This window comes from Chinchilla lanigera, unplaced genomic scaffold, assembly GCF_000276665.1.
Source record: "Chinchilla lanigera isolate Chin_1 unplaced genomic scaffold, ChiLan1.0 scaffold00025, whole genome shotgun sequence".
NCBI classification, from domain to species: Eukaryota; Metazoa; Chordata; class Mammalia; order Rodentia; family Chinchillidae; genus Chinchilla; species Chinchilla lanigera.
The window spans coordinates 17,281,411-17,308,912 of NW_004955426.1; the positions used below are offsets into that span (position 1 = coordinate 17,281,411).

At 36.0% G+C, this 27,502-nt stretch overlaps 1 protein-coding gene across 4 annotated transcripts in view; it reads left to right on the forward strand.

Moving 5' to 3' along the window:
- Positions 1-27,502, forward strand: part of Cdh6 (cadherin 6, type 2, K-cadherin (fetal kidney)) — a 129,540-nt gene that overhangs the window by 94,220 nt on the left and 7,818 nt on the right. For all 4 annotated transcript variants that reach the window (XM_005386145.2, XM_013515003.1, XM_013515004.1 and 1 more), the window contains exons 3-11: positions 2,844-3,138; positions 7,181-7,300; positions 9,250-9,417; positions 12,049-12,236; positions 13,838-14,091; positions 19,101-19,237; positions 22,014-22,135; positions 23,586-23,703; positions 23,863-24,114. In XM_005386145.2, coding sequence (XP_005386202.1) covers positions 2,844-3,138; positions 7,181-7,300; positions 9,250-9,417; positions 12,049-12,236; positions 13,838-14,091; positions 19,101-19,237; positions 22,014-22,135; positions 23,586-23,703; positions 23,863-24,114 — 1,654 coding nt within the window. The remainder of the gene's footprint in view (positions 1-2,843; positions 3,139-7,180; positions 7,301-9,249; positions 9,418-12,048; positions 12,237-13,837; positions 14,092-19,100; positions 19,238-22,013; positions 22,136-23,585; positions 23,704-23,862; positions 24,115-27,502) is intronic.

Here is a 27,502-nt window from a genome sequence, read left to right on the forward strand (position 1 = left end):
AGTGGCCTTGATGAATGACATCCCAGAAGAAAAATCCAATTAAAATCTAACTGCTCAATAAACCCCTAATATCTGGCTGTTGCCACTGCTTTTGTGGGCACCAGTATCTTCTGTTTCCTCTTTTTCCCAAGAAGAGAGAAAAGAACCAGCTCCCGAGGAGTTCAGCAGAGGCGGGGAGGAAGGGGACCCCCCAAAAAAAGAGGCATTTAGATGTTTCTGCTGTGAACATTGGGTCAGACCCAGATAAGGCTCAGTGAGGGGAGAAGGTTAAATTGTTGTATTATCAGACAATGCCTGAGTGAAGAGATGCATTTTCCCCGCTAGTTTTCAAATATTGATAAATCAGAATTTTGATCTAGTCCACACTCTTTCTGGGCATCCCCTCTACACCTCTATATTGTCTGGAGTGTTTGTTCTGTAAGTCATTGAAATAGTCTTCCCTGACAGCTAAAAATAAGTTTCTGATTACTTTTACCTGAATAAATCTTGTGACCAGATGTGATATTCACCTACTAAGTGTGCAACAATTACATATTGAAAATGATGAAAGCACCGGCCACAGAGAATCTATAATCTAGTGGAATGCAGAATATAATAAATCACATAGAAAGACAGCAGTTGCCACCGGGTAGAAGAATACTGTCTTTTGATAACAGATTTTTACCTCAGAGATATGGGGTGTTTGGAAAATAAGGCTTTCAGGTCTTTAAAAAAAAGTTCTCAAAGTCAGAATCATGAGCAAAAACATGCTGATTATGAACTAAAAGCTAATGATAATAGCAACATCTGTAAATTGGAAGGCGTTTTGTATTTTGTAAAATACATACCGTACTTTTATTGCATGTTTGTGTGACAATTAGTATGGCATTTGTATATGGTGTCTGATTAGACCTTCACAACAGCCTTGTTGTATAGCTCTTATTGTCTTCGCTTTATTCATAAGGACCCTGGCTCAGGGAGGTTAATTAGCTCTGCTATAGTCTTGCACTTGGTAAGGCAAAGAGAATGAACACGACCCATACTTCGGACTTGGGGGTGGCATCTCAGCTTTGTACCGAGCTGCTGACCACAGCTGCCCTGCCTGCAGCAAGGATCCAAAGGGCAATGAGGCTGCTTGCTTTACTCCTGACTTAATGAAATCACTTTTTAAAAGTGCTCCTCACTCATTAGAAACTGACAATGGAAAGTTAAACTTTCCCCAGTGGCTCTTTCTATGTCATCATGGTTTCAAGGTTCCCTTAGCATGTCACATTACACAAATCAGGGAGTGCTCTTGCTTCACATTTCTCATTGCATTTATCTCACTTCTAAGCAATTTCCTCCCCATTTACATTTATCTTCCATTATTCCTGCCAAATTGCTTTCAAAGCTACTAATTGTATGAATAATATTCTCATTCCCAAACTCTGCAAATAACTATCCATAGCTGTGTAGTGTAGGGCACAGTTTCTCAAAAAAGAAAAAAAAGTAATAAGGAAGTTGTATATTTTTTGGACCACAGGACCCTTCCTCTCTGCACTTCATGTAAATGATATTCCACAGAACACACTGAAAAGTGTGTCTAACAAAAGATTGTTTAGATAATTTCCTAAGTTCTTTTTTCCCCTGGGAGTCCCTTTTCAGATGTGTTTGTGGGCACTCCTCAGAGCATCTTGTGTAGTATTTGTCAAGAGGACTGAGTTGTTCTACCTGCTGCCTTTTTTGTGGTAATATAGCTCCTCTGTTTCAGCAAAACTGAGAAAAGATAGACTAACAGCTTTCCTACTACAATTAACTTGTCTCTGTGTCTCTGATGCCTGTATCTCAGGCTTTGAAGAAGTCTTCCTCAACAAAAGCACTATTAAAATTTGTGAATAAAATTAGATTATTTGAAGACCTAAATTTTTGCTAAAAATGAAAAACAGAATTAAGGAAACAATAGAAACTCCAGACTGTAGAAATGATCTTTGGGAGAGGAAAAGTGGCCTGCCTTTCCAAGATCAGCCTCTTCCACTTCCATGATATCCTATAATTCATTTTACTTCAGCCCTTTCTCCAGACTCACTTTACTGACAGTGAATCATCAAACCATCTGCTTGATTATCTTTAAGAACCTAGAACTCACCACCTTATAATGCAGACCATTTCAACTTTAGCCCGGCTCTGTATATCAGAAGTTCCTTTTTTGTACAAAAATCTGAATGTTAAACATCATTCTTCCAACTGAACTCATCAATTACCTAGTAAGATGGTTTTCAAGGCATTGTTCATGGTAGTCCTTATGATGTCTCTCAAATGCTTTGAGTTAAATTTTATAAATAAATAAACATCATATCTTCCTGGGAAAGGAACTGTAGCCTCCATCACTAAAAATCCAAAGAGATGGCTTAGCTCCCTGAATTCACCAAGAGGCAGGATATACCTGGTTGTCTCTGACTCAGAAACCAAAGTCCTTTTTCAAGACCATCGTTTGTATAGTAGGTTTGCATGTATACAAGTGAAGATGAAAGTGTATAAGTAGAACCTGAAAGGTGTAGTAAAAATAACTTCACTCCAGCAAAGGTAATCTGGCCTTGGGCATCTTACTGTTGCTCTGGCCTTTAGTTTTTCCTTCTACAAAATAAAGACTCCTAAATTTTTCTAAAACTTTGTTTCAGTTCAGGAAAATTCCATGATTACAAGGAAATATATTTATTAATTAATGCTATTTGTTATTGATTGGTTATGTAAATAATAAAAGAAAAATATCTGTATATTTTAGAAAGGATTGAATGAAAGTTAACACAAAATGCATCATAAACACAAAAACAATTCAGGATCACATGCTTGACTTTTACTTTCTTTAATTTTTTTTTCTACACTAGTTACATTCAGACCAGGATAGAGGAGATGGATCACTTAAATATATCCTTTCAGGAGATGGAGCAGGAGATCTCTTCATTATCAATGAAAACACAGGCGACATACAGGCCACCAAAAGGTTGGACAGGGAGGAAAAACCGGTTTACATCCTTCGAGCTCAAGCTATTAACAGAAGGACAGGGAGACCTGTAGAGCCCGAGTCTGAATTCATCATCAAGATCCATGACATCAACGACAATGAACCAATATTCACCAAGGAGGTTTACACAGCTACTGTTCCCGAAATGTCTGATGTCGGTGAGTGAGATGTGATTTCCAACAAGAACTGATTCTTCTCTATGCATCCTTTGAGCCACATATGCTGAGTTGAAAGAATTTAGAGTGCTCAATCCCCAAGGCAGCATATTTCCAAATAATCCATATATCCTTTTTATAAGTGCACAAGTGTTGCCTAGTATTACTCTAGCCTCATCTTGTTAAAAAAAAAAAAAAAAAAAAAAAAAAAAAAAACAGCAGTTCCTCTAATGATGGCTTGATAAGCAACAGGGTGGGAAGTCAAATGAGAGACCATCTCATCTACTTTCTCTCTGCCCCCTGATCTCCCACTGTTTGTTGGGCTGAAAGACACCAGCCTACTCCGTTTCTCTTAGCCATATCGATATTCAGCTCCAAGGAAGGACTTCCCCAGTAGACTATAAAAGTCTGAATTTTTTTTATTTAAAGAGAGAAAAAAATGATACAGAATTTCAAAACAAATGATGGAAAATTAACAATGGTTATTAAATTGCATACTGTTATCTTCAAAGTATTTGCTCAGATTACAAGATATAGGCATGTATAATTGATCAAATAATATAAGCACTGAAAAGCACTGATTGTTCCTTTCAATGAGCAAATAAGAATTAGTAGTACAATTATTAACTAGTAGTACAATTAGCTATCATGTGTGTATATATATATATATATATAATATATATATATTTTTTTGTTTTTTATTTTCCCTTCCTTCTTTTCTCCTTTCCCATATCCCAGTTGTTCTTTCCTTTTGAGCATTTCTTTCCCATTTATAATATCTATTGTACCTTTTGGATCTTATTTACTCTTTCAGTTTTTTATACTAGGGAGACAATATGACGTTTACACATGCAGGTCTGGTTTATTTCATTTATGAGTATGGTCTCTAGTTGCATCCATTTACCTATAAAAGCCTCAAGTTTATCTTTCTTTACAGCTGAGTAGTACTGCATTGCATAAAAATACCACATCTTGTTTATCCATTCCTCAGCTGACAGACATTTGGGTTATTTCCAAGATTTAGCTGTTACAAATTGACAACAAGAACAAATAAACAAGTAGAAAACAAATAAAAACCTAACCAGGAAGACTAGAACAAGAAAACATCTGGACACATTCTCATCAGTAATATTAGCACAGAGAGACAACAAAAATACATTTAAAGTTCTGAGCAAAAAGTATATTCTGCCTAAAATTCTGTTTAAGAGATTTTATTGAATCTAGAATAAATGAGGGAAACTAGTTTTGAAAAAGTCTGAATTTATAGGCCAGTGGAAAGAATAGAGACGGTTGCTTTAGGTATCATCACTCCTACAAACATCAAAGGATTCTATGTGTAGGAAAGAATGAGTGAAAAATTCTAAATTACTCAAGTGAAGGGGTGTTTTTATTTTCACTATGTCAAATTCAAAAGGGCTAAAATTACATAGTAACTTTTCTATGATTCTGTCCTGTGGATATCAGAGATATTGAGAGTCACAGATCCAAGAAGTGGAAAATATCCAATCCACAGAAATGATTGTAAAATATCTAAATTTTTCTCATGAAGAAGTTGCTCATCTCATCTCATTACCAGAAGCCACTTTATTTTGTTAGGAAAAAATCTAACAATTATCAGCAAAACAAAATGATGAATTAGAATTCTTTAAAGAGAAAGGTTTATTAGAGAACACAATATTTTTCCTTTCAAAGGTAAAAGGCAGAAGAATTAATGAAGGGTAGTCTTGTCATTGGGATTACCCAGAACAACTGATATGCAGGTCATGCACTGAGCAACCCCAGGGGGAAAATACACTTTCAAAACCACTATAGGTGGGGCTGGGGATTTAGCTCAGTGGCAAAAAGCGCCTGCCTGGCAAGCGCAAGGTCATGAGTTCGGTTCCCGGTACCGGAGAAAAACAAAACAAAACAAAACAAAACAAAACAAAAAAACCACTATAGGATTTCATATGTATTACAAATATTTGGGGTAGCTGGCAGTGACATCCCTTGACAAAGGGAAGACTTTTTCCCATTTTGCATCCAGGCACAAGAATGTTGATACTCATCAATTTTATAAATGTATATACTATTATTATGATATACACAAGCTCTTATAGAAATTACATAAAGGTAGTAGGACAACAGCAGGGAGGTAAAAAAGTGGACTATGGTATTGAACAGATCTAAATTTGAAACTATCTGCAGTAATAGCTAGCAGTGTAGCCTTGGGCAAATTACTTTATTTCTCTGATCCTGATTCCTTTGATCCTCCAGTTCTGTCTCTATAAAAAATAAATAATAAGTGGCAACTCCTAAGGGTTATTATGAGAATTAAATAAGGAAACAGATGCAGAGCCTCTAATACAATATCTGGTAACTAGCAGGTACCTAAGACAACCACATAAGCATATACCAAAGGCAAACAAGTTTCATACTAATACAAATAAGAACTTGGGTGTTTGTGACTTCTGTTAGCTCTCCCTCTAAATTCATATAAGGCTCTCATTCATTCCACCTCACTTTGCCAAAGTACAAAGATGGGTGCTACACCTCATGAATCAGCATGATTCATCCAGAGCATCCAACCTTGGCATAGTGCAATCTATTTGTTCAATAAATGAAATTGGCCAGATATTACAAAAGCAATTTAAAAATTCTAACATTCCCTAGATGTAACTTCCTTGTCCTTTTCATGGATAGAAGAATTCTAGCTGTATGCTTGCTGTTTATCTGCAGGGAGTATCAAAAGTTAACCATAAAATGATCTTAACCAGAGGGTGTCACATTACTTAAGTAGAAAAATATGAAAGCTAGTTACTAGGGCTTTGTACATAATTTGGTATGGGTTCTGGCTCTTTCTTTCTAGTTTTCAGTTATACAAGGGTTGATCAAAAAGTGTTGTGTGCATTTAAATTTTTAAAATTTACTACAGTACAAAAGGCAATAGTCCCCCTCAAAATACTCCTTCTTGGTTCAAATACACTTATTCTATCATTCTTGCCACTTTCTCTTTTTTTTTTTTTTTTTTGCATTTTTCTTTATTTTAAAAAGAACAATAGCAAAATACCAACAACATAGACAAAAACAAAGCAAAGCGAAAACAGTAAAAATGATACAGGGTTTCAGAACAGAATGATAGGAATTAACAGCAACTGTTACATTACATATTGCTATCTTCAACGAATTTACTCAGATTACCAGATGTAAGAATGCAAGATTGATCAAACTACAAGACTTCTTTCAATGACTGTCTGTAGTTGTGCTGCCGAGGCTGCCTCAATGTCCTGAACCAATTGAAAATGTGTGCTTTCATGGTCATTTTGACTTTAGGGAAGAGCAAGAAGCCACATAGTGCCAGATCCATTGAATAAGGTAGATGAGGACACCCTTTTACGTTTTTATTTGACAGAAATTGCCATAAACACTTTCAATCAATTTAGGACATCAGGGCAACCACAATAGTACAACTAAAGACACTCATGAAAGAAGACTCCAGAACTGCTTCAGAAAGTTGGAAGAACAATGGGATAAATGTGTTCAAAGCAAGAGGGATTCATGACAATGCAATTCTTACTGCAATAAATATTTAACATAAATATTCACCACATTTTTTATCCCACTGAGGTTAGGCATTGTCCTCAGGCTGCCATTTCTAAAATCAGAAAATAGCTGCTGCATTGTACCTTCCTGTCAGCAAGAGAAACAGTATCAGTGACAGAATATCTAGCCAAATCATGCGTGGTCTCTTGGTTAGACAGCTCCTGAACTAATTTTGTGGACAAAATAAAGTACTGAATAACTTGCAAGAATCACTACAGCAAGAATGTAGTCCAATCCTGGGTTTGTAGATGAGTGGGAATCAGTTCCAATCAAGGTGATTGCTTAACCTAACCCTTACCGTATTTATTAATGTTCATTACATGCCTTCACAGTGAAGAATCCAAGGCTTTTTAACCAAGCACTCATTGAAGATACAAAATTAAATTCTTGCTTTTTGTGTGTATGCATTAAGAGGCAAAATGAACTCTTCATTTGTTTTCAGTTTGTGTTTCTGTCCTTGCAGGCACATTTGTTGTCCAGGTCACTGCAACGGATGCTGATGACCCAACGTACGGGAACAGCGCTAAAGTTGTCTATAGTATCCTACAGGGACAGCCCTATTTTTCAGTTGAATCAGAAACAGGTTAGAATTCCTTTTGGTCTTCTTTTTGACAATCTATAATTTTAATTGATATGCACAGCTGAGCTAGCATATTTTTTAATAAAAACAATCTGCGTGATTGAATTTTCTTGTATTCCTCTGCCAAACACTAATGATATGTTTGCAAGCATGGCATCGGGATCATTTTAATCAAGAAATCTGACAATGAATCTTTCCTGCACCATGTTTATATAAGTAGATTCAGAAAAATTACACATTCCTTTATTTTTCTTCCAGTTTGGGGTGAACATAAAAGACTAACCCTTTCTGATAGCTCCTAGAGATTTTTTACAGATACACTGATTCTTCCTTTTCTAGTTTTTTGATAAGACCGCATCTCTCTTTTCTACTCTGAAGCTGGACATATCTATGTGATTGATTTGTGCAAATAAAATGTGGTTGGTGATGATGCCAGCAGAATTTATAAAGCTGTTGTACAACTGGCCTCAGTCCTTTCCCTGACATACTAATCGTGAAAACTACTGTTGAGATGGGCTATCCAGCCCAAATGGCCAAGTGTTATCAAGAGCAGAACTTCCTGCTTGTCTGTTGAGAGCACGAACAGTAATTAAACCAGTTGTGTAAAGCCACTGAGATTTTACATTGTTTATTGTCACATCTTTATCCCAGCCTGAAACAAACTTAAAATGGAATACCTACAAAATCTTTTTTTCAGTCTCTCATTTTTCTATATTCTCCCCATAAAATAACATATCATCTGATGATTTGTTTTTTAGAAAGTAGGGTTAATAGAGTAAACGCTACACATATCCTTGCCCTCATAATAGCAGTCAGGTTTCTTTGGTGTATTTTTTAAACATCCATTATTTTTAGTAGAAATCAGAACCTTTCTAGGTTACCACATCCAGGTGTAAATCTGTGTGTTAAAAGGTGCAGTTAACTTGGAAAGAATTCCAAGAAGAAAGAAAATGCTGAGTTGAAAATAATGAGAATTAAAGACTAGAATTATTCAGCTTAAAGGACAAATGGCTAAGGTGATCTCCTGTATTTAAATAGAGAAGCACTGTGATTTGGAGAACAGAAAGCAGCTGCACTTAGAAGCTGAGGCTATAAGAATAAAATTGACCTGTTGTTTGAGGTATTCTTGTTTAAAAAAAAATTTAATGATATTTTCAGCTTCATTAGTTGTTAAGTACTGGAATGTGTGACCGGAGATGGTCATAAAGCCTTCTCCAGTGAGTTTTTTTAAAGAAAGTTAATTTAAGTATAAACCCTCTATAGAGATTAAGTAAACTTAGAATTTCTTTCAACTAATTATCTTTAAACTACCTAGGAATAGAGATAAACTTAACCTAACTTTAAAATGTTGGCTACTTTGGGGACCAGTTAAACAAATGTTCACATCAGCTTCAGGAAAACCTAAAGTCGCAAGTATTATACAAAAAGATAATTGTTAGAGAAATGATGCTGTGTTTTTTTAGTACCATAGTTTTACAGTTTAGAAATTTTTCAGAACATTATATATAGTACATAGATTTGAGGAGCAATTAGCCACTTCAGGAATGTAAAACACTGAAGTTGAGGCTATGGCTTTCTTGATAATGTGCTCATAATACACCGTAATGTCATTAGTCAGCACCCACCATAGTATATGCCCTATGGCACATTCCGTTATATTGCTTTGTCATCTGACACCTAATATTTATACTATGTCTAGTCTATACTATTGTAGGATTTGACTTGTACTTTTTATTCTCCTTGTATTACAAGCTTTTAAAAATGTATCTTTCCTTTGTGTAGTTGCAATATCTTTCAGTTAAAGGCTGTATATAATCATCTATATATCACTGTGACATCTACTTAGTGCTTTGCATATTGTGGGTGGCAGTCTCTGTTTGTTTGCATAAATAAACGATTCCATGAAGTATTCTCAATGCATCCCTTCCCACCCCTAAATTCCACATCCACAGGTATCATTAAGACAGCTCTGCTCAACATGGATCGAGAAAACAGAGAACAGTACCAAGTGGTGATCCAAGCCAAGGACATGGGCGGCCAGATGGGAGGATTATCGGGGACCACCACGGTGAACATCACGCTCACTGATGTCAACGACAATCCCCCCCGGTTCCCCCAGAGTACGAACATTTGATTGAATGATTTTCTTTCATGCATCTTATGAAGTTCTAACCTTGAGAATATTTATTTTCCGCTGTTGTCATTATTGTCAAAATTCATGGACTTAGTAAGAACTGGCACTTTTATTAAAATTATTAAAAGGAGTTGACAACACCACTTGTGCTCAGGAAGTATGAACATTTATGTTCTGCCATTGGTAATTAGCTAAGTGATTTCCGAGATCTTTACAGATACACTGATTCTTCCTATGGCTGTTGTTTAAAAAGCAACATCATTATTTCTGTCCCTTATTTTTCCCCTTATTAAAAAGACTACCAGAGACATAAATTTACTTGTGCAGAACATATGTATAACAGCATGCTGCTTTTTTGTTAGGAAAAACCTGACTTTATGTTTTTTGAACTTAATCAGGCATGTAATCTCTTTTAAATCCTCACAACCCTTTGTAAGGAAAGGATTTATCATTTTCCTATTTCTAAAACTATGGCTGTGGAAGCAACTATGTACTTAATCCATTTGTAATCATAAATAGTTTTATACATTATGGCTAATTGAGATACTGAAATCATCTCTCAAATTATTAACTTTTATAATTAAATAGTTAAAATTATTAACTTATAATTAAGTGGAAAGAAAAAGCCACACCTGAGACCACAGACTTTGTATCAAGCTGCACATAAGAGTTTTTCCTCTTCACCAATAAGACCTGGTTTTAATGCAAGTTTCCTCCAGGAATAAAATCTCATTCTGACTAGACTGTCCTAAGTTATCTCAATCGGTGAACAGAAAACACACGTACTTTATCAGGGAATTTTTAAAAGATGGTCAGCTCATATGGACTTCTTTTACAATGGAGATTCACATAAATCAATAGGAAAGAGTTTAATTCTGTTTTTTTTTTTCAAGGGGGGATTTGATCAGACTTAAGTGGAAAACCAAAATAGATAATCAATTATTTTTATGTACAATAAGTAGAAGACAAATTTTATGGGATGTAAAATTTCCCCCCCAGACAGCTGAAAATATCAGGGTAACCAATACTCTGCCCCAAACCCTCATTTTCAGTATGGAAAGCCAGGACGGGGTGATGCCCTTAGGATTCACCAGCACCTTGGTGCCCCAGGGATCTTACGTTCACTCTACCTGTTGCCAGACAATGCGCTAAAGCAAAGGGACAGAGAATATAGAAACAGGCAAGAAGCCCTAAATTTGGACTTGAATGCATTGGAGAAACATAACCTATTTTATCATTTTACCAAGAATGAGCCAATATTCAGGGAAATAATATTACTGAAGATCTATAATGGTATCACAATCTAGTTTTTTTCCCCAACTATTCATATGAATGGTTGACAAAATGTCATGAGTAAGAATAGAAAATCTTGTTTTTATTACTTTATTTTACTTAGTTCTAGTTACATGCTTCCCTGTCAGATTTAAACTGAGACTTACTCTAATCGCCTTAATTTTGCCATATGAGGAGATAACAAAATTGTTTATCTATGAAATACTATACAGGTTTTGAATTAGTAATAAAATTGTGGAAGAAACCTATGCAGAGAAAAATATTGTAACAAAATTTAAAAGAGTTATCGAAAAGGGAAAAAAAGGAGCTTTATCACACCGTGTATTTACCTATATCCTTAACTCTGCAACTGGCTATAGCTCTCCATATGAGCAAAAGGACATCTACTTATACAAAGTCTCCAAATTACTATAATTTACTTCCACCTTCTGCTAGTTTGAGCAATGGCAGAAAAAACTCTTTTACAGAATACCTGATAATTGGCTTCAAGTCTAAGTTCCAATGAAGTTCTCTCTCCTTTCTCTTAGATTACATTCAGAGAAGGCTTCAAAACCTGCCTCCTCCTCGAACAGTTCAGTCAGTCTCATAGTCACACCATAATCTTGGAGGCCTGTTTATGGAACAAAAAAAAGCTCTCTATTTGCAAGGAGATAAGTCATGAAATAGAAGAAATATTCTTTTTTTTTTTTTTTTTTTTTTGGTTTTTCTCCGGTACCGGGAACCGAACTCACGACCTTGCGCTTGCCAGGCAGGCGCTTTTGCCGCTGAGCTAAATCCCCAGCCCCCAGAAGAAATATTCTTAACAATCATAGTAGCAACATCATAAGCAGAATGGAGCCCATTTTTAATTTTGAAGAAAGAATATGTTTTTAAAGAAAGAACAAATCTGCTTCATTCCATGCTGATGTTTTATAGGACTGTTAGAAAAGGGGTTTGGGTTTTATATTAGTCCCCCATTGCCTATGGTCTCACTTTCTGCAGTTTCACATACCCATTGTCAACCACAGTCCAAAAGTATTAAAAAGAGTATTTCAGAAATCAAACATTTCACGTTTCAAACAACTTTTATTACAGCATGTTTTTATAATTGTCCTATTTTATTATTAGTTATTAATTTCTTACTGTGCTTAACTTATAAATTAAACTTTTTCACAGGTATGTATGGTACAGGAAAAAATATAGTACATAGTATATAGGGTTTAGCACTAGCCAGTTGCAGGCATCCACGGGGGCCTTGGAACATATCCCTTACGGGAAAGGGGGTTAGCTTATGAGAGTGTATGCTTAGTCTGTATTTGACTAGTGTCTGTCTGGTGATTAATAGGTACATATCAATTTAAAACTCCTGAATCTTCTCCACTGGGTACACCAATTGGCAGAATCAAAGCCAGTGATGCTGATGTAGGAGAAAATGCTGAAATTGTGTACAGTATCACAGATGGTGAGGGGCTGGATATGTTTGATGTCATCACTGACCAGGAAACCCAGGAAGGAATTATAACTGTCAAAAAGGTAATGCTACTTATTCAATATCATGTGAATAAACACACTGTGCTCTGATTCGTTTTCAGGTTACCAGGGGGCAATTCACAGCTCACTTAAGCATTTCCTTTAGATTCTTATTCTACCAATTTTTTTGTTTTTAAAATCCCAATTCAAATTAGGCTAAGATTTCATGGGTTGTTCTTTAGAGCCCCAATACAATATTATATATTCATTAATTGTATACTTGAAACAGATTTTTTTCCTAAGTATATCATGTAAACAGATGACACACATTAAAACACATGAAATAAATAATATAAATGAATAGTCGATAAACAGACCATCCCAGACACTACTCCAAGTATTTGACCACCAAAATCTTCTAGTGCCACAGAGGAATATACCAAAGTGTGAAAAAAGTTTAAAAACAATAATAATTTGGTGCCTTAAACTAAAAATATTGTGATTAATTATTTCCCTTTTATCATATGTAATATTTTCTCCCTCCTTTAGCACATTGTTATGTTTATTGAAAAATACAAGCATAGGTGCGTATAAATAACAAGAAAATTTTCCTCTTCAGAACATGTCTTAATATCTAGAAGCATAATAAAACATGTTTCAGTGACACTCAAACCAATGTTTTATACCATAATGTAATTAGGAAACCCATTAGTGTGCATTAACCTTTTTAATTTTCTTGGTGCTTTATCAGAGTCAAACTGAAATTTTGCCCCGCCAACTAAATCACATTCACTAACATCTTGATTAATTCTGTTTCTAGCGAGCCTTGTTACATGATCATCTAAAACTAAAAGTCGGTAATAAGCACTTGGATTCACTGTCTCCTAGAGCAAAGAGACTCTTCCTAAAGATCTTTGACAACCGTAATCATTCCTTACTTTGGCAAATAAAAAACCCAAGTTCTTTATCAGGATATCATTCAGAATATTTTATTAACTCAAACAAAATAAATTTTAACTCACATTATTTGAATAAAGAAGAAGTAATCATGATGCAAAGCTAGGCACACCTCAGTCACTTGCAGAGGTGTTACCAGTCCCACCCCACGTACAATATTTTGATTTAGTGGGCCAGAGTAGGGCCCAGGTATTGACAAGTTTTCAACACAGTAGGTACAATTAAAACCCAATGTAAGAACAAACATCTGACAGAATAATCTACTCCATATGACCAACTTTCCTGTGGTGACTCCCTCTAATCAATACAAGGATTGTCTTAGAGGAGGGGGTTTGGCTGGAAGAAGATTCCTGCTTCCAGCTTCTGTTCCTGCCGTGTATGATGGCTAGCACCTCAGCACCCACTTTTAACAAACAGCAGGCATGGTTTTGGTCCACACTTTGTCAGAGTTGTGTGGTATCTTAATCCTCCATAGATTGCATAACAGTTTGCCTCCTTGTGGTCTAAACTGTAGGGAAAAATTAATTATACCTATAATTACTATCCCAGGCCTAACATCAAATGAATGTATAATGATTTCTCTAAGCAACAATCACACTTCTTTATCAGATTTGCACACACACATACATACCCATACATACACACAAAGTTCATAAATTGGTTTTCTGCATTTTGGCTGCTTTAAGTATGTCACTTTCCTCCCCAAGCTCTTGGACTTTGAAAAGAAGAAAATATACACCCTCAAGATAGAAGCCTCCAATCCACGTGTAGAAACTCGATTTCAGTACCTGGGTCCATTCAAAGACTCAGCCACAGTGAGAATTGTAGTGGAGGATGTTGATGAGCCACCTGTCTTCAGCAAACTAGCCTACATCCTACAAATAAGAGAAGATGCTCAGATAAACACAACCATAGGCTCAGTCACAGCTCAAGATCCAGATGCCAGCAGGAATCCCATCAAGTAAGTACACTTCTGCATCTTCTCTTTCCTAAGTCGCAGTTACATATACTCAAATAACCACTTGCACAGGAGAAAAGGAATCCCTTTTCCCCAATAACACAGTTCCTGAAAACCTACCCCAAACAGCATCTTTAAATCTCCTTGCTCAGCGCACAGACATTATTTGAGCAGTAGCATACACCTACAATGTACAAAATTTTAAAGAAAAAAATCAGAAGGTAAACTGCAAGGAGTTTACTGCTCGCACAGAGGTAGCAAAGGCAATTCAGTTGAATGGCCTCAGGGTTTTGTTTTTTTTTTTTTAAGATTTAAGATTTTTCTATATTTTAAGGTTTATCAGAGAGTGAATGGAGAGACACACCAGACACTGAGCTTGAGAGCCTATTTCTCAAATGTTGGAAGAAACTCTCATGTAACACAAGCAGAGTTAGTCTCTATTTGGATGTGTGATTTTTCCACCTATAGATGCAAATAAAAACAAGAGGTATTTCATGCTATGTCTGTGAAATCCAGGGGAAACTAATAAGGCAGAATCCAAATTTTTGTCCTATAAGCACACTCTGTTTTCCCCATACTTCCCTGACACTTAACTTGTAAAGCATGCTGCCGGAAAGCCACATTGCTCTTTGGGACCACTGATGGTTTGAGTACTGTAGAATTTTATGAAAATGCGGGAGTCTACCAACCTCCAGCCTTCGGCCAGTAGCCTTGTTGATTAAATGAGAAAAGTGCAAACCAGAATGCCACTGTGCAATATATACCCCATAAATAAAGCGAGCAGATTGAAAGGTTACAGGAACTCTTGCCAGGGAGTCCACAAACGCATGCTGAGGGCTGGGGGGTTGTTTTCTCACATCTTAGCCATTGAGTCTCCTTGGTTCCAATGAAACCTTATGATACTACCACATCTAAAACTCAGAAGTGCCTGTCTTACTTTCAGGAACTATTTTTCAATCAGTGGCAGCTAGAGTCCTCAATCATCATGCTACTAGAATATCTTTGACACCTTGAACAGGACTGTGGCCAGCCCAAATTTAGCAACACATTAGTTCCATGGATCCAGTGTTTCTCTATACAAACTTGATATTATTAATAAGGAAAAGGAAGGGTAGCTGTCACTTAAACAGCACAAATAATTTACTTTCACAACTATTCTCTCACTTGGAGTTTGTTCTAACTGTGTACAGAAAAAAATCTCAGCAAGTCAGCATCAAGTCCAATTTAAAAGTGTTAGCGCTACAAGTTTACAAATATGAGCTTCAATTACCTCTTTGATAGATCAACATGTTTTGGATTTGAAGAGATAATGTCTTTTGGGAATTTAGGCTATATTTCTGTATCTCTGTTACTTTTTATACCAAATACCATTTTACCCACTGCATTATTTTATGTTTTATGAAAGGAAGTAGTTAGCTTGTCAGATTGGGTTGGCTGTTAGTTAATTTTAAAGTTTTTTCCTGCCAGCCTTCCCTTGGTACATATGGATTTGATACATGGATATAGATTTAAAGCCAGAAATACACATAGATATATTGGTATATAAGTGCATGTTCCAATGATTCCTTTCATAGGATAAAATTCATTCTCATATTAGGAAACTAAATCTATACATAGTTTTGGGTTATTCCAGACAAAAATATTGAACACATAGGTGCTAGAAAATATGTTAGGTAATAAATTAAGAGAACTGTTCCCCCAAAATCAATTTATTGTTCTGTAGCCATGTTTAATTTTTTAATCATAAGTATAATTTTCTTCTAAAACTGTTACCACAAATACCATTTGATATCCATGAAAGAATTTTATGCCACTATAAATACCTACTATGAGAAATTTTCATCTAATCACACACCTTTCTCCAACCCACAAATCTCCCTAACTTAAGAATATGTTAGAAGACAAATTATTTAATCATAGAATACAATAAAGTACTAGAATTAAATTTTTTTAAAAAAGGAGCTCCCCAGCACAGTGATCTGCTATAACCATGACAGAATTGATTACCTTGTTTTCTAAAAATGATGATTACAATTAATGTTATTTGACAGTAAATATCCTTAATAAAAATTGAAATTGCTATGAAATAAAACAACAAAATACAAAGAAGGTTTTGTATGCAAGCATCTTTCCTGAACAATGCAGATAGTCTAGGTTTGCTACTAATTTTTTAATTTCCCAATTATGGAAAAATAGTGTAATTTTTTTGGCAGTTTCTAAATAGTTAATCCCTCTTTAAAATTTAAAGCTGCCTTCAATTTGAAACTTCCTTATCACTTACCCTTTATTTCAAGGCTTGATGTGAAAATGTGATTACTTGTAAAACTTGCAATTTTAAAGCAGGAGGCAACAAGACAAAGCACGATAAAGATTATTGCTGTACATAATTGTAACAGCTTATTAAAACACTAAGCAGCACTTCTGGAGCTTGACATTTTTCATGAGCAAAAATATGTTCTTAGGTTAAATTATTAAATTTCTCACAAAGCTTATGAATATTGAGATTTCCTTCTTGTAATTAACTATGCATTATAAATATTTATCATTCTTAAATTAAAAATGAAGAGAGGTGATCAAGTAAATTCAATCTTGGTGCCTAAATTCTTAATCAATGGTGATCCACAACAGAAATGGCAAAAATAATAGCTTTTTCACCTGTTTTAAACCTCTTGATAATAAAAAAATTAGCTTATGTACATAGAAAACTAAAATTCCCATGTAACTTTATATGTACCCACTGTGAACTTTCTTAATTCTCTTTAAAATCAAGTTTAAATAGCCTGCAATAGTTGAATGTCTATTTCTTTTAGACACTTGCTAGATAATAAAAATAAATTTTATTAAGACGAAATATTCATTATAATTCACTACTTATGTTTTAAACAAAAATAATTCCTTGAAATAGAATCTTGGACATGGTACACTATTCTAAATTAGTAACAACTTTTCTTATAGCAATCATAATAATTCCATATGAGTTTGAGTAGATAGGTCATTTACTTTATATTTCTACTAAACTGACATTGTTAAACTTCTTACCATAATATAAATTTTGAGACTGCAGCCGAAATAGTCAGTTGGTTTACTAATGTCTTTAACATGTCAACTTTCTTCAAAGTTTTCTTTTTAATGCTCTTTGCTAATAAACATACATATATAATTCGCCCTTGATGTCTATTCAAAAAAGTAGTCACCAGAACAAGTAATTAATTAACACTAATAACAAATTTATAAATGAGATGACAAAACATTCCAGGATTGATGACTCACTTCTTCTTTGGCTCCTAAGACACTGCTCTTGGTCTCCTTTGAATTTCTCCGAACTCTCATGCTTGAATATTTGTGCAGTTCTTACTCTGTTCCAGGCACTGTTCTAGTCCTTACAAGTATCTGCTATGAGCCCTGTAGGTGATTCTGTCCTTAGCACTTTTCATGCTCCACTGAATGTTTGCTTCCTGAACAGTTGGATAAGAAATCTAAGTTGTCAGTCTAGATCTTTCTCTTGAGCTTCAGAATAGGCAACCCCTCTTCGACTTTCCTGTGCACTTCAGATTTACATATCAAAAATGAAACTTAGGATCTTCTTTAAATCCTATTGCTCACTCCTCTTTCATAAGCTTATAAAAGCACCATCCAAACATTCTCTCAATTTAATTAATGATCTTTGTTAAATGGTTTAAATTCTGACACTTTTCTGCTTGGAATACTTTAGTAGATTCACCTTGTGCTTAAAATAAATCCCACCTTTGAATGTAAACTAGTACAGCCACTAAGGAAATCAGAATGGAGATTGCTCAAAAAACTGAAAATAAAAATTCCATTTGACCCAACTATTCCCCTTCTGGGTATCTTCCTGAAAAAGTTAACAACATCATATTGTAGTGATACGTGCTTACCCAGGTTTATAGCAGCACGATTCATAATAGCTAAATTATGGTAGCAGCCTATATGTCCATTAGTAGATGAATAGATAAATAAAATGTGGTATTTATACACAGTGGAGTATTACTGTGCCAAAAAGGATACCTTTCAGTCATTTGTAGGAAATTCAATGCACCTTGATATAATAGCAAGTGAAATAAATCAGACATACAAGCTTAAATATTACATGGTTTCACTCTATGAGAAATTCAAAGTGTAAATAATTTAAAAGCAAGTAAAAGAAAGACAATAAGAATCAGGGAGATAGATCTTTTGCAAATGGGAGGGGGACAGATCAAGAAGAGATGGCGGTTGAGGAAGGAGAGGGGAAGTAGAAAGAATGAAGCTGTGTTGTGTACATGTACCACCTTCCCACGATAAATCAGCATTTACTGCAAACATACATTCATAAAAAATTTAAAATAAGTAAATAAATAAATAAAATATTTGAAGATAAAAATAAAAAGTAAAATAAATGCCACTTTCCTCCCATGACCAGCTCATCCTTCTGCACTCTGGACTCTGGCTCTCTCTCCAGTATCACCCTTCCTTACCTCCTTTCTAACCTCAGTCATACTAGTTATCTTCAGTTTCTTTCAACTGGATGATTTTAAAAATAAAATGGATAGTAAATAAAATGGATGCCCTGTATGTTCACACAAAGGCATATTCATTAAAATCTTGAGGTTCTACAAGCTTGAGTTAAAAATACAGTAATTACCACGCAAACCTGATGCAAATTTCACATTTAAAAAAAAGAAACTATAGTAGTGATCTTCAAAACCATGCAATTTGTCTACTGAGTTTATGACAAGGGCCTCAATTGTAGAGATTTAATTTTTCAGAATATTTTGCCTAATATGAAGTTATAGGGCTGGGGGTATAGCTCAGTGGCTTAGGTGCTTGCCTAGCAAACCTGAGGTCATGAGTTTGATTCTCGGTACCAAAAAAAAAAAAAAAAAAATGAAGTTATAGATATTTAAATATGCATGATAAATAGAAAAGAATGAATATAACATGTTCTAAGAATAGTATGCTGTGAGAATAGGAACTGCAAGGAAAGCCTATTTAATTCTCCTTTGCATTTTCAGGTACTCTGTTGATCGACACACAGATATGGACAGAATCTTCAACATTGATTCTGGAAATGGTTCAATTTTTACATCGAAACTTCTTGACCGGGAAACAGTACTATGGCACAACATTACAGTGATAGCGACAGAGATTAGTAAGTCCAATCTAGAATTGCTACGGTCCTGATTGATGGAGTGAGTGTCATTGGAAGGGCTGGTGTAGCATGGCTGAAACGCCTCACCCCATATGGATGACCCTGCTCAATACCCATTGAGGGGAAGAGCCCTGAATGATCTGCAGTAATATCTCTTCTAAATATGTGTTAGTTCATTCATAAATGAGCAGCAACCTTGCAAGTTTTCCAGTTTGGAAACAATAAAATAAGAATGCATCTCTCAAATGAGACTAAGTGTGTACTCACTGGATTTGATTCCAAAATGCTTTTAAGTTAGAACATTACAGAAACAACTGGAAAAAAATGGGCCCTCAGACATTTTGTAAGGACGCATTGGACAACAGGGACCAAGTATCTTTAAAATGCAGACATTGTTCAGAAATCTTCTGGGTATTCATTCTCTAGCTTTTTGTAGAATTTCTATTTTCAAATCTTTACAGAATGAAGAAACACAATCATCACTTCTCCATGGTATAACAAAGTGAGCAATGCAAACCAGCACAAAATCAATAAAATGTTTAGAATAAATTTTGTCATATTCCCTATAAAACTTAAGGCAGAGAAAAAATTGTGCCAAAAGAACACTTCAAATAAAATGATTATATTCAATGAAAATGAATGTGAATTGTAAATATAATGTGTGAGCTGAAGCATGTAAGAAAAAAATTATTTTAAAATAATATTTTAATGTTAAAAGTAGGCTTCTGAATTATAGCCTTTTTTAGTTTTGTTTTGAATTTTAAAAGTTCTAAACATTTTTATCTCTGTTGGATATCTAGTGTGAAATATTCCACATCAAATGGTTTATTATAGTTGTATTTTGTCAACATAGCTCATGAGATTTGAAGTAGCTGAAGCATATAAGGTGGAATAGTAAATTACCAATACAGGCAAAATGAAGTACTGCTCTCTTATAATGATAAGGACACATCGTTAAAGATCTGTTAGACAGGAATTTGCTCTTCAGAATTTATGCCAAGGATTGGTGTGAGTATACCAATAACAATGCATCCTTAAAGCTTTAAAATTACAAAATGATTTTCTGTTGAAAAGAACCATTTTTCGGGGCTGGGGATTTAGCTCAGCGGCAAAGCGCCTGCCTGGCAAGCGCAAGGTCGTGGGTTCGGTTACCGGTACCGGAGAAAAACCAAAAAAACAAACAAACAAAAAAAAAAAGAACCATTTTTCAAAACACCATGAATTTTATTTTTAACTGATATAGTCATTTCATAAGTTTTTTAAGCTTTATGCTCAAAATTCTTTTAGGATTGAGTTTTCTGTGACACATTTGAAAGTATTAGTGATTAAGATCTTTTAAAATTCATAATCAGCTGCTCTAACTTAAGAAAGATGGTATAAGAAAAATATTAGATGCATGGCATCTTAAGAATCTTTTTTTTATGAAAAAAAAAACAAATTTCATAACCAAATAAAAGAATAACAATAGCTATTATACTGTATATCATTATCTTCAAAGTAGTTACTCAATATAAGACATGAACCAAAAGATTCTTACAAAAGAGTAACAGATAGCACAAACTTTCTTTGCCATGAACAAAGATAGACTATAAGTATCAATGAAACAAATGAGCATATACCTTGAAAGAATCTTACTGTTGAAACTTCTTACCTATCTTTGACATATGAAAAACCAAGAGCTTGTATAAAACAACTCACTGCCACTCCAAGACCTTCTCCCCAGGAAGCCAGAAATACTCCCATGGTTTAATCTTCCTCTTCAGGGATGTTTGTCTCATTAGTGAATCTGTCCCTGTCATACTCTCAGGGTAGTGCATCTTCCTCTCTCCAGACCTTTTTCCTGCTTAAAGTCGCCATAGCTTTTACTACCTGGTGCATTATATACTTAGTGTACATTGTTTGTCTATTTCACTCTTGCACTAAATCTCCAGGAGGCAAGATCTTTGTTACGTTCTCCATTAATCCCAGTATCCCAAATAATACCTAGCACGTCAGATACTAGAAGGCCACTAAAAATTCTTGAAGTGAACAAACAAATAGACATGTGAGGGAAATGGAAGAAAAGAGCAAGGGAGGAGATTCCAATTCCTGATCCTTACAATAGGAGTGTGTCTTCTAACTACCCAGGAGGCTACCACAGAAGTCAACCAAAATAATTCATTTATTCAAGGTCTTCAAACACTGACTCTGTTTATCATTATTCTAGATAAAAAACCTGGGCTTTAGAGTCAGACAGATGCAAGTTTGAACCTATGTTGAACTCCTTTCTATCTCTGTGAAAATAGATAAATTACTTAATTTCTCTGTGCCTGTTTCCCCATCCATAAAATGGGGCAGCAATTGTATCTACATCAGAAGCATCTAAAATTTAAACTCATATAGCAAAGTTCTTAGCATGACGGTTCCCTGAAACTAAGACCCTTAACGATCTTTTGGTTTCCTGGTGGTCTATTTGTCTTCCTTTTGTCCATATTTTTCCCCATCTGCCTATGTCCTTGGCTTCCTTAAAAATCTACTTCTAAAATACCATTCCTTATTTGGTGTCACCATAGTGTTTAGTATGCAGGTGTATCACATTAACACATGTAGGTTTTTCTAGCAGGTATTTCCAACTGCAGAGATACCAGACTACCCAGTTCTTCTTTCTTGTTCCCACTTTGGTATTCAGTGTCCTTGGAGAGTATGAGCACGACTGGGAGTGAAAGAATGTGTGTTATTTAACAGGATTGGTGATCAGCATATAAATGGCTATTTCTTTCTTTTTTATTTCTGGCAGATAATCCAAAGCAAAGTAGCCGAGTACCTTTATATATTAAAGTTCTAGATGTCAATGACAATGCCCCAGAATTTGCTGAGTTCTACGAAACCTTTGTCTGTGAAAAAGCAAAGGCAGATCAGGTGAGTTCTGTAAGAAAATACATTCAAATTGCAAGATTAATTTAGATCTCATAATAATTCAGATGATACATAGAGCTGAGGGCTAGTTTTGAATTATCTATGAAGTGAATGCTAAGGAGATTAATACCATAAATAAGAGCCAGGACAAATGTTTAACTTGCATAAGAGAACAAACAGTTTTTTAAGAACTGGAAGTTTGTGAGTCTCCAAGACTGATCCTGATTCTAAATTAGTCTTAAGTTTTCATTAAAATAGATTAGTTCCAGCATTATTGGAAAAATCTTATTGATGAGCAGATAGTTTAATTACCATATGTACTCAAAAATAATAACTAGAACATATTTTACAATTGCCTACATTTCATAGTTTTACTTATTTACATTGCCCATCTGTACAAGTCATACAAATTCATGAATGTTTTACGGTTTTACCCAATTTGTCACCACCTGAAATAGGACTTTTCTGCCAATGAGATAAAAATTATGTTATAATTTGTCAAAATAGAAGTGCACTATTAAAGCACATGGAAAAGTGGGAAGCTGAAGTTACTGTGTTTTATACGTTAATTTCTTTTTTAAGTTTTCTGCAAATTGGTAGGTTGTGTTCATGCAAAGACTACATTTCTAAATGGTTGTCCAAAGAAGGCTTCCATTTTGTTAAAATGCAATGTTGTCAAAGATTGCTGTGATCTTTTATAGCTTTGTATTACTCTGGCAGTTTCTCAGCCAGGGTGATTGGGACCCTGGGGATATTTGGTGCTGTCTGGGGACATTTTTCATCATCACAACTTAGGAGAGCATGACTGGCTTCTAGTTGGTAGAGACCAGTGTTGCTGCTAAACATCTATATCCCAAAAGACCCCCAAAATCAAGAACTATCTGTTGCTTTATGGCTTTCTACCCATTGGTTCTTTGAATAAAGGTTATTATTTGAAAATTTTTGAAAGTTATTATTTTTAATTAAAATGAAATTATGTCTTAGTTACTTTTATCATTGCTGAGACAAAACACCCACCACCCACAAATTAAGGGATGAAAGGTTTATTTAGCTCACAGTTTACAGAGGTTTCAGTCCATAATCAGCTGGCTCCAAAGCAGGGTGGCATGGCATACAAGCATCATAGAGGAGAAACAGCTGATGGTGGGCAGAAGGTAGCAAAGCAAGCAACAGAGGCGCTCTTTCTGCCCCTTATATCTTATCCAGACTATTTAGGGTAGGTAGCACTCACACCCTCAATCCTAATACCCTTGATCCTAGCTTTGCTCCAGGAATCAATTCCAGCATCACACATTCTAGATCCAGCCACTTTTGAAAAGGCCCCACCTGTGACTGCATAAGGCTTTGGTGGGGGGATATCTAGACACAAGCCATAACATCATAAAACCAAACATTCTACTGAAAAACTATAAGAAACACTTGAGTTATCAAAATGTTATGGCTTTTGTTTCAGCTGATCCAGACCCTACGAGCCATTGACAAGGATGATCCTTACAATGGACACCAATTCTCCTTCTCTTTGGCCCCTGAAGCAACCAGTGGTTCAAACTTTACCATTCGTGACAATAAAGGTAAACAAGCTGAAGTTACCTTCCCTATCAATCTATCTCTGTGTCTGTGGTATCTATATGTATATCTGTGTCTATATCTATGTCTATCAATTCCCATCACAATTGGTTCATTAGACATGTGACATCCACATACATTCACCACTCTGCTTTTGTTTCCAGACAACACAGCAGGAATCTTAACTCGGAAAAATGGCTATAATAGACATGAGATGAGCACCTATCTCCTCCCTGTGGTCATTTCAGACAACGACTACCCAGTTCAAAGCAGCACTGGGACAGTGACTGTCCGGGTCTGTGCATGTGACCACCATGGGAACATGCAGTCCTGCCATGCGGAGGCCCTCATCCACCCCACGGGATTGAGCACAGGGGCTCTGGTGGCCATCCTTCTGTGCGTCGTGATCCTACTAGGTAAACTGCTTCTCCCTGCATCCTATCTCCCCTTGGTGAGGGGCACACACTGTCACTGTGACACTCTAGATTTTTCCGCCTCCCCCATTAAGGCATACAGCCTTATCTAGGTGAGTAGAGTTGTATGCTGAGAATCTGTGTTGTTCAAACATTTGCTTGAAAATGGCTTTGGAGAATGAATAGATGTGAAATTTGCCCATGTCTTTGCTTTTGTTCAACCAGAAGAGTATTTTGTCTATCAGACTAGAAATGAATCTCAGGGGGATTTGAGGGCAGTATAAATATGACCTTTTCATGTGTTGTGTAATATTTAAGTTGGCAAATATTGTTAAATTTTAAAGAGTGAAAGCTGTCCCGCATGGAGTACACTCCATATTATGAAGGCCCTTTCTGCAAAGGTAAAGTTTAAGATCAATGGGAAAGTGGAAAGAGGAATGTGATGACTTTTTCTCTCTCGTACATGAAAAATAAGAGCATGGAATTTTCTTTAACCCAACCAACATTTTGATCTATCTACTACTTTCATAGGTTACTACATATATAATGTCTATTATTTTCAGATTCTCAATGATAAACAATGTCTGTAACTAAGGAAACAAACGTGGAACCCAAAGGAAATGCAATAAAAGGGAACACTGAGTTCTAACGGTGATTCAAGTGAAATTTTTAACTCCAACCAATTAAACCAAAATACTGGGTTTAAATTGCTCAGTGGGCCCTTGACCGTTTGTGAAATAAGAAGCCAAATATTAGCTAGTGCAGCCCTTTCAGATGAGATTGGGCATGTGCAGGGTGGAGTTGAAAAAAAAAAGTTGCAAAAACAAATGCAAGACTTGTACAGTTTGCCTACACAATGAAAAAACAAAAATTAGAAGTTAAAGTTAACCTAGATTACAACAGGGAAAAAAACTTCTAAAAAATAAAGACAGAGTCAAGAAGAGTAAAATTCTCCAAGAAAAGAGAGATGAAGGCTGCCTGCCCAAGAGCTTCCCCTTCCAAATCCATGTTGCTAATTATAACAGAAGCCTTGAAATTCAACTTAGAGCTGTGATTCCCTTTATCACCTAAAATTTGGGCAAGTATTTTAAGATAGGGATAAATAAAAACTGAGTGAGCAAAGACAGATCAGTGTTCCTAAAGCTGCAAGCCCATAAAATTGTTTGGAAAGGAAGGGCATGAATATTCTGGTTGATAAAAAGGAGTATTTTCAGAAGTCCTGGGCTCCAGTATTGGTAGTGCATGGGTTCCTTTGATGGTCTAAGGAAGAGAGCAAGTGCTCACCTCCTACAGAAGACTCTTACTTTCCCTTATCATTGATCCATTTTCCCGTCTGCATTTTCTTCCTTCTGACTCAGTCATTCTATCTTCCCCCTTTCATTCCCTTCCTCCAGAAAATTAATTGTCTCTTCATTATTCCCCGTTGGCCTCCGTGCCTCTCGCATCTTGTTTAGTCTCTTGGGAATCCCATACCTGACAGAAATGGAGAAAATGGGATTTAGCCTCAACGACGTTCACACTATAGGCTAAATGCTGTAAAGGAACTTTACAAATGTTTATCTCACGTATTTCTCAGAGGCACCTGCCATATATTTATTTGCATCCTAAATATGAAGGCTGACACTCCAAGATGTGAAGTCACATGTGTAACAGGTGATAGAACTACATTCCAAGCCTAGAATTTCACCCCCTTGATGCTGTATTCTACTTTCTTTCCTTATTGAAAGCCGAGCAATTTCCAGGCTGAGAGGCCAGACTTTAATGGCACTGTTGGAGAAAATGAAAACAAACCCAAAAGCTTGTCAGAGAAGGAAAGTTGCATTGATGTATGAAGAAATCTGGATTTAAGAAAGTAGACCAGAGCCTGTGGTGTAACTCAGCAGTGGGGCACTTGTCCAGCCTGCATGAGGTCCTCGTTCAATCCCCAGCACCAGCACCAAAAACTAAATGTATAAATGGATCATATGAACCTTGTTTTTTACAAAAATAAAACAATACAAACATCCAAATAACTGCATCTCCTGTCTTTATGACACTTTAGAGGTCATAAAACTTTCACATGTATTAACTACTTTAATGACAGCACTGGGCACTGTATTATTCCTTCTCTTCTACAATTATAAATACGCTAAGAGGGCCAGGGATATAGCTTAGCGGCACAGTTCCTGCCTGGCAAGCGCAAGGTCCTAAGTTTGATTCCCAGTGCCAAAAAGGCAGGCTAAGAAACACCATTTAAATTAACCTAGATCTGCCAATATTCTACATTTATGATAAGATTTGAGCACAAATTTGCCCAATGACCCCTCCCCTAAAAAAGCTTTATTACTATCCTCTGGCCCCAAGTGGGTAGGGGAAAGGGGGGCTCAGTCCCTGATAAGGGTCCCTCAAGGTATATCACTGTTTTAGAATTCTTTCCACATGCTTAGAAATCTATAAAATGTAACTTTCAGAAACACCTCACTTCTGGACAACTATAAATTCTGTTAGGATATGATCACAACAAGTAAGACCTAGGCAGTTTTATCTGTAGGAGAATTAAGCTGTAAGTAAACACCTTTGAATTTTTTAACGTGTCTTCGCTGTTCTAGATAGCTGTCCTTCCATACGTGCATAGGAGTGAAAATGAGAGATCTGAGTGCCTTAAGCTGGAGAAGAATTGAAAAACGGTGGATACCGGCTATCTTGCCTTAAATGACAAAGAATTCATGCATGGTAGAGCTCAGTTCTGTGAAGGACAGTTGGCTTGGCTCTGTTTCCTAATCCGAAAGGCTGTCCTTATTTACAACCCTGTTTCACAAATCTATATCATGATCACATGGAACATTCCTCAGCCCAGAGCCCTGCAGGTCTCCACCCCACATCTCTCCCACCCACCAAGGTAAAAGTGATAGAGGTACAGAAGCCTCCAAGGCCTCCAGGGGCACAGCCCTTCTCTACTCCCTTCCTCCGCTCCATCTAGTCCAGCCACCGGTCTTCTGGCTGTGGCTCCAGCAATGTGAGTGCACCCACCCTGGGGGTCTTTCCCGCAGCTCTTTCCTCTTTAGATAACTCCTTGGATAGCCCTCGTATCTTTGCTTAAGTGATGCAACCACCCCTTATAAAACATGGACATGTAGAAAGAACATATAGAAAGGAACATGTAGAAAGCTCTGCATCCTTCTATTCCAGCTTCACTTCCCCTTGTTTACATTGCACTTACACTTTCTAATGATTTCCTTCTCTATTTTACACACTGTTGACTTTCTGTCTCCATCCGCCATTCCCTGCACCCCTGCCAACTCTACAAGAGCAGGGCTCTTTATGCTGTTCTTTCACTGATAGGACCTAGAACCGTGCCTGGCACATAGTGGGCACTACATAAATACTTATTTTTTTTTTTTTTTTTTTTTTT